The sequence below is a fragment of the Homarus americanus genome, unplaced genomic scaffold (assembly GCF_018991925.1).
Source record: "Homarus americanus isolate GMGI-L3 unplaced genomic scaffold, GMGI_Hamer_2.0 scaffold36970, whole genome shotgun sequence".
In the NCBI taxonomy this organism is placed as follows: Eukaryota; Metazoa; Arthropoda; class Malacostraca; order Decapoda; family Nephropidae; genus Homarus; species Homarus americanus.
In genome coordinates, this window is record NW_024740094.1 from 1,030,939 (window position 1) to 1,039,577 (window position 8,639).

General features: G+C 39.5%; 1 protein-coding gene across 1 annotated transcript; it reads left to right on the forward strand.

Annotated features, from left to right (window-relative positions):
• The first annotated feature begins 1,219 nt into the window (after nucleotides 1–1,219).
• LOC121875070 (E3 ubiquitin-protein ligase TRIM71-like) lies at nucleotides 1,220–3,847 on the forward strand. Its single transcript, XM_042379417.1, has one exon. The coding sequence runs from the start codon at nucleotides 1,220–1,222 to the stop codon at nucleotides 3,791–3,793; it is 2,574 nt and encodes an 857-aa protein (XP_042235351.1). The 3' UTR covers nucleotides 3,794–3,847.
• The last annotated feature ends 4,792 nt before the right edge of the window (nucleotides 3,848–8,639 follow it).

Consider the following 8,639-nt stretch of genomic DNA (forward strand, 5'->3'; position numbering starts at 1 on the left):
ACCAACTACCAAGACCTTACCACTGGGCAGGGTTTGAACAACTGCCCCTTACTCTCCAGGCACCACACCGTCCTGCCTCTTGTCTTCCTCGCCAGCTTCCTCCAACACTTGGTAGGGGTTACTGTACTCCACACCCTGGTCAGCTTTCCTGAGTCTGACCCTAGTCCCCTTGGAAACAACCACTCTCCACACGCAGGACACCTACCTGAAGGAGTTCAGTCCTGAGGGCTTCGTTCTCCCCCTTTAAAACGTCTATCTCTCTCCTCAACTGCTGCAGCTGACTTAACAGAGTGGCCAGGGCTCGTCTTTCCTCACACACCGTCCCTCTTCCCTCACAGCACAACGTTCCACGGTGGCCATTTCCTATGGTCACTAACACGAGCACTTAGGGGCACGTCTTTCTCCAAGCTAGGTCAGGTCATCAGCTGAAAATTGGCACTATCCACACACTGGCTTGGTCAATGTTGATGCTTGTGTTAAAGATTTTGGGTTGGTGGTTTTACAAGGTGTGGGATTGACCTTTGATCTGGCATTTAATTTCATTTATAGGTTTCATTGAAGATAAAAAGGTCATGGGATATAGATGTCTTTTGACTGACTTTTTGTTTTTAGTCATTTATGTGAGGTAATTCCCTGTAGTTCAGGTCTTCCATGACAACATTAAAGGTCAGGTCATAACTTTATTGAATACATTTTGTCCTTTGACCTTGGTTTTCATACGACTTGTACAGTACATATTGCAGAAACAATGTGTATGTATTGCATCTACCTTGTGTATATTTTCTATCTTTGCTTTTTGTTTCTTTTCATATCTAAAATAATTTAAAAATTTCTGCTAATTTGCTTCAGCTTTGCCATAAATTGGTGCGGCATTACGCCTTAAACACATATTTCTCCTGCAGGGCACGAGCTATCTGTGTTTCCAGAATTTTGAAAGGTTATTGAACTGACTAACAAACCTCTCCCTCATCATAAGTGCATTAGGAATTACATAAATGTTCTTAAAATTTAGTTTTTGTACTGTGTTTACATAGATTTGTTGCAGTGCAAAGAATATTTAGTAACTGATATCTCCAAGATACTGTATATGAATTACTTGTTTTGATATTATATTTATATGTGTATTGTCATTGATTATGAATACTTAAGGAAGTATAATTCCACTGTATGTTGAAATATTAAATGGGACGGATTTTAATGATGATTTTCTCTTCACAGGATGGCGAGTGCATACCCAGGTGGGCTGGGCAGTGCTAAGGAGCGGGAGCGACTGGATGGGTTGGGGCCGGCCGGGCTGGGCGGGTTGGGTGGGCTGGGTGTGGCGGTGTCGATGAATAACAGTGGCTTGTCCATTGGAGATAGGCTACATTTAGGCAATAACAACAGTGGAGTAATGTGTCCACTATGTTTGGGAGGCTTGGAAGAGGCCCGTGTGTTGCCTTGTCTTCATGCCATCTGTGGCCCTTGTCTCGACTCCCTCCTGGTAGGCGCCACACTCGCCTGCCCGACCTGTCACACTGAGCTTAACCTTGATCAGCCACTTGATGCACTTAATCCTCAACTCTTCTTGCCTTCTCTTCTCGAAATGGTGACAACAGATGATGATATCACCAACCCACCACCTCCAACCAGCATGGTCAGTCCCTCTGCACCACACGTCAACAATCGTGAGCAACTACCTCCACTACCAATCCTGCACAAGGAACTGAGTGGCAACAATCGAAATCCCCTCTATCTGTGTGCAAGCTGCGATGATGGGCAGGCCGCCACATCCCGCTGCCGGGACTGTAATGAAGCCCTCTGTGATTCATGTGTCCGTGCACATCAGCGGGTTCGTCTCACTAAGGACCACTTTATTGTTCGAATGGCAAATGAAGATGTCAGTAGCGGTAATGGCAATGGGTCCGGATCAGTTCGGTCACATTTTTCAGAAGATAACTGTCTTACGCCACTAAGTCTCTCATCCCCTCCGCCGGCCATCCCTTCACACTCCTCTCCACTTCCTTCTGTTGTTTATTGCAGCTTGCATGATGGAGAGGTGGTTCGACTCTACTGTGAATTGTGCAATGCTGCCATTTGCCGAGAGTGTACCCTACGTGATCACCGAGGACACGCCTTCACATATCTGCAGAATGCTGCCGAAAGTTCACGCGCTGTTACAATGAAACTATTGACTGATGCTAGGACTGGTATCCGTGCAATTGAGGACAGCATTGGTGTGACAAAACGTATGGTTGACCGTGTGGACCTTCGTGCTCAGGCTGTTGCAAGTGATGTTCGTACAACAACACGACGCCATATATCAGCTTTAGAAGATCGTGAACGGAAGTTGTTACACAAAGTTGAGAGAATCCGTCAAGTTAAAGGTAAAACTCTACAGGACCAAATTGATGACCTGAGCACTGCACTTGCAAGGCTTACACACACAGTAGATACTCTTGGCTCCTCTGTAGACTCTGCCAACCACCTTGAACTTCTCCAAACACGAGACAAAGTTATAGCCGAGATGAATGAATTGAGGCAAATTAAAGCCCATCTTAGTCCCCATGAAGATGATAATATTGTGTTCACTCCTCCTGATAATTCTCTCTACCAGGCTATTAACACAATGGGTTTCATTTCCTCATCGGGGTATGCTTCAAATTCATTAGCTGTTGGAAGTGGACTTAAACAAGCACTACGAGGTAAATTAGCCACTTTCTTAGTTCATGGAAAAAATCATCTTGCAGACCAGAGGCATGTGGGTGGTGACCAGGTGACTGTAACTGTTCATGGCGCGGATGGTATGAATACAACGGCTGATGTCCAAGACCGTGGTAATGGTTCATACTTGGTGAGCTACCGACCACAGGGGGAGGGGCAGCATGTGATTTCTGTGCTTATGCATGGAATGCACATACAGGGATCTCCATTTACTGTGCAGGTCAAAACTGGACGAACTTATTCCAGTGTGGGTCCTGTACTGCTAACCATAGGTGGCGAAGGAGAAGGCGATGGTCAGTTATGCCGCCCATGGGGAGTCTGTGCCGATAAAGATGGCTTTATCATCATTGCTGACCGTAGCAACAACCGTATACAAGTATTCAGTCCAGATGGCACCTTTCACCACTGTTTTGGACAGCCTGGATCAAGGCCAGGACAGTTTGACAGACCTGCAGGTGTGGCAACAGATTACATGGGGAGAATTATTGTGGCTGATAAGGACAATCACCGCATCCAAGTGTTTACATTTGATGGAAACTTCCTATTCAAGTTTGGAGAGAAGGGAAGCAAAAATGGGCAGTTCAACTATCCCTGGGATGTTGCAACCAATCCAGAAGGTCATATTGTGGTTTCCGACACTCGAAATCATAGAATCCAACTCTTCCGACATGATGGCACCTTCTTGAACAAATATGGGTTTGAAGGTGCACTGTGGAAACACTTTGATTCACCACGTGGTGTTTGCTTCAACCATGAGGGTCATATTGTTGTCACAGATTTTAATAACCATCGGCTACTTGTAATCCATCCAGATTTTCAGTCAGCGAGGTTTCTTGGAAATGAAGGCACAGGAACAGGACAGTTTTTGAGACCACAAGGTGTAGCTGTTGACCAGGAGGGACACATAGTAGTAGCAGATTCTCGAAATCACCGCATCCAAATATTTCACCCCAATGGCAGTTTCATGTGCAAGTTTGGAATGCCTGGATCTGCGCCAGGCCAGCTCGACCGTCCCAGTGGAATTTGTATATCGCCAGATGGCTACATCATTGTGGTGGACTTTGGTAACAACCGGGTACAGGTGTTCTGAAGGACCCAGGCTGGTATACTTGTGAATGTTTTATATTTGATATGCTCCAGTCTACGTGAGCTTTAGCGAGGAATGCTCTTCTCTCGCCATAAGTGTCTTGCATACCAAGTACAAAGTACAAAGTGATGAAACATCGTACAAATTTTACAGGTATGTTGGTGCGTTTCCACTCGCCATGATAGTTCACTTGTTGTTGGAGAATGATACAGGGTATACTTTTATTGTCAGAGGCTTCAAACTTTTGTATATATGCATTCACAGTTTTATTTGGTGAGCTCAGGAAGATGATGCCCTCTAGTTAGAGAGATTAGATGGGTGGATGAAAGGATGAATTCTCTAGCCATTTTAAAGGACAGATGGCTTGATACTGTAGTTGGACTTAATGTGGTGCTCTCAATAGATTACCTCTTTGTTCCTTACCACAATATTTCTTGTGGTCTTAGACTAATATATATCTCAAAGTGGTTAACTCAGGGATCCAATTCTATGTTTGGCTTTGATATGTCATTCCACACATGTGCAACAAAGACCACTCATCAAGGGACTATACATCTGTATGTGTGTACATATGTGTATGCTTGTAGGCATACAGATTTGCAGCTCATTTAGGGCCACATGAGCATTAGGTCAAGGTGTTGCTGGTAAGTGTGTGGAGGTTGCATAATCCAAAATTGTTGAAATATCATTTCCATTGTAAAAAAGAAGTTTTTTAATGTTACAGACCAATGATTCATTTCATTTTTATAGGTTTTAGAATTTCATGTACATAAAATGCCAAAGTAAATAACAGTTTAATGGAAATTTGGAATTGCCAGAAATATTGTGTACTTGAAAAATGTGTAATATAATTTTAAGAAAGATTCAACCAGCAGTATGTTAGGGACACCTCTAGTGTGTGCCAGCAAGCAACCTTGACCATGCCAATGACCCTCTCAGGAATTTTCCACAACCTGATAACTTATCAGGACTACCTCACTCTTAGAGTTAAGAAACAAGTATTGTAATCTTGTTATGTTGATAACATATATACCATATTTTAGCATGCAGTTTGGTGCTGTTCAAGCACGTATGGAGATGAAAATCTAATAGGCTGGTTGGAGTACGCCTAGCGTTGGTGGTAGATTTTAACTTTAAAATAAAAACGGGTGAATTATCATACAAAAATAAGCAAGTTTTATGTTTTCATTATAGATTGTGTCACTATGTGACTTTAATTCAATTTTAGTGTGCACCCATTTTGGCAAGCAAATGTGTGAAGTCTTAAGCAGAATGAACTTCATGGTGGCAGAAGTTGAACTATTTGAAAGGTGTGTGGAGGTGAGGATCCGAGTTCTACCACAGCCAGTGGGTCCAAAACTGTGACATTTACATTGACCATAGGTAAGACAGTCAAAGGATACTTAAGCAACAGCACAGAATGGCAGATTCTCTTTGAGGCTGCTTACCCTCAACAAGAGCCTAGTTTCCAACATTGTCATTGGTGGTATATGCAGCTCATAGGCTAAACTCTCTCCATAGTTTCTGGTGATGTAACACTACCTCAAGTACAGTAATCGACTAACTCGGGTATTCTTCTGATGGTTTAGATCATCAGCTTCAAGCAGATCAGTCCATGCAGAAATATAGTTTGCTTTCAGGAGTCTTGCTTAGAAAGCACTCGTATATTGATAGGTACGTTAAATCTTTTTTAATCAACTTCAATTTAATGAGGTCAAAGTTAGAGGCAGCATGTTTGGTAAACTCAGACTTTGTTGTAGGTTTTGAACCGTAATGGGTGTACGTAAAACTTTGGTTTGTCTTCCTTCACTAATTACTGACATTAAATTTTCCTTCTTGTAAATCTTACACAGTATACTGTATGTATACATTTCCCATTTTCATTTTGTTTTATAAAATACTTTAAACAAGTTGAAGAAAAACAAAAATTTCATTTGTATTTTGTTTGCAAGTAGTACATGATATACTCCCAAGACATTGTGATTAAACTAGCCAGATCTACGAGATGGTCACAAAATCAGTTTAATTGCAAGTTTAAATTATTCACTTAAATATTTATAAGTCTCTTTGTGTGGTCTTACTGTCTTCATGATCCCACCAATTAGCACTATTTTATAAAAAAATATAATGAAAAAGAAATATTTTACAGGATTTTTTTAATGTTCATTTCAGTTTTTATTACCCAATATGGAACAGTTTTAGAAATTGTGTGTAGATAGTAGTGTTAGCATTGATTTGGCCTTTGTAATGCAAAACTGTCAGGACATTTTAAGAAAATCCATAAATTGTATCTGACAACTCTTAAGTTTGTTGAGAAATGTGGAGTTATTTTTCATGCTTTGATGGCAGAGGATGAACAGGAAAAGGTAAACAAAAAGATGAACCTAAATTTAATTAAGAATTCAATTTACATTCTTTAGATTGTTCTTGGAGTGTTTGCAATTCAGTCAGTCAACATGTTGAAGCTTTCACTAATGTGTTGTTCCTCCTCTCTCACCTTGATCACTCATATAAAGTTCAGGCACCCTTTTGTGCATAAGCATTTTCTCTCTACATAAGTATAGTTGACCAGGCACATTTTTCTCTTCAGTCTGCATCATGGTGCTCCAACACTGGTACCTCTTTTTTTTTTTTAACTCATTCACTACCAGGACCCCACTTGAAAATATTTTATTTGGGTAATGCCAGTCGATTTTATTCAGCACAGAGAGGACATCGTGCACATGGGGTTAGAGAAGAGTATCTACAGTATTATATTTGTTTGAAGGACAAGAATAATTAATGCTTCATGATTGAACTCGAACTGTATAAGGTACTGTAATTATTTTATTTGAATTGGATCGGGCCATTCCTACCCCCCACCCACCAAAAGCACGACATATCAATTTATTACAGTATAATTAAGGTATTTTGTGTTAATTTTCAGCAGGGCACCATCCATTTTAGATTAAAATGGTTGTATTACAAAATAGAATTCCTAAGACAATGGTACATGAAATTTATGTCTTCGTGATCCTGCAGCTTAAAAACATTACTATGGCTGCCTGTCTGTCAGTGTTAATTTTGTGTCGGTTGGTTGTGTCATATTGTACCAGAGTAGTATTTGAGCTGGGAAAAAACTACAGTATTTTAATATTTCTTCAACTTGCCCTCCTTCAAATAAAACCAACCAATCCCATATCATCATTTGGCACCAGATGAATATTTCCTGTTAGAACATTTTAGGATGTAGTGTTGCTCAGATTAACTTGAATTTAATCCTAAAACCAATTTTATATCTAACATTATGAATGCCTAAGTTTCATACTAAGTTTCCTTTCTCTGCCACACAAAGGTTTTGAGTGTAAATATTACTGTACTAAGGAAGCTAAAATTCATAATTGTTTAATGTATTGTGGAATATAGATCTGTAGAATGTTGGGTTGTTAATTTTGCTGAAACCCCGTATTATGCATTCAGTCCTTTATTACAGCACAGTAATGGGTACATTACTCAGTGTTTAATGCTGTCATTACCACTGTGAGCAAGTTGTAGTTTTGTAATAACTAGTCTGAAGGTAGTTTCTTCTGGTTCAGTATAATCTTCAGAGGTACTGATGTGGTTTTGAAAGATTGAAGTTTGAACTTGATAAAAATTAACTATGGTAGTTTTAATTTAGAGCATAATAATGTTCACCAACAAATAGATAGTTATTTCATATTACTTGCATAAATTGCCTCAGAATGCTTTCTACACAAGTGGAAAAAAAAACTCGTACATGCTAGAATAATTAACACAGTTTCAAAGTGAACATTTGTTACTTACTTTTGTTGAACTTGATTATCAAAATATCGTTCAGTAATCGATACACCAGTTGATGGAATCATGTCCAAACATAACATAGATCAGTATACTGTACTGTGTGTAGATTGAGTTCTGTATTTTGGGTACAGTAGTTTGTACATTTAGTGTTTCTCAAGTATTATAGTCATAGTACACTAATTAGTATTTAAACACCAGTCAGTAGATTTCCTGTCATTAAGTTTAGCTAATCTATCATTTCACTTTACTCTCAATTATTTAGTTTTGATTTCATGTGTACAGTAAAAAAATTACTTATCCTTTTTACTTAGTTCTTCAACTTAATGTACCCCACGCTATTTTTGCGTTATTTTTCCAAAGGCACTTGACACCCAAGAGGGTGGGGTGGCGAGTGAAGCGAGCCTAAACATCTGGGAGTTCCAGGGGGTGCTGTAAGCCCCCCGAGAAAATGTTGAAATTTGAACACTTCTTTGGAGAATTTTGAAGCTATACGCAGTTATATTAAAAATATATGGCTCATAGGAAAACCAGGTATTCATGATTTTCAAGGAGTAGCTTGCCTAATTTCTATCACGCTTCTTGCTGAACATAGTTTTACGTGATAGAATAGATAAACATGAATTTTAAAGAATGAAAATAAAGATAATCCAAATGAATAAACAAATAAATAAAATATTGTAATATGTGGAGGCCCCTGGGCAGCTGCCCACTTTGCCCACTCCTGAATCTGGCCCTGGTCTGTGGCCAGAAGTATAACATTAAGTTATACTCTTTTTATATTCGTGTTTTATAACTAACTTTTTTTTAATAGGTCCATTATTTTTGGATTTGGTAGGGCATGTGACCTTCCAGATTAAAATTTGTTTAGTAGAGTACAGGTCATTGAATATTTGTCCTTCTAGTGTCTGGAACATTTTTGGATGTACTAATCAAACACAAGCAGATGTATAATTGTAGTTATGAACATTACCTGAGCTTCACCTGACATTTATGCATGGTAGTCTTACTGAACCCTATCAGAACTAATGATCACTGGATAGTTCCACAT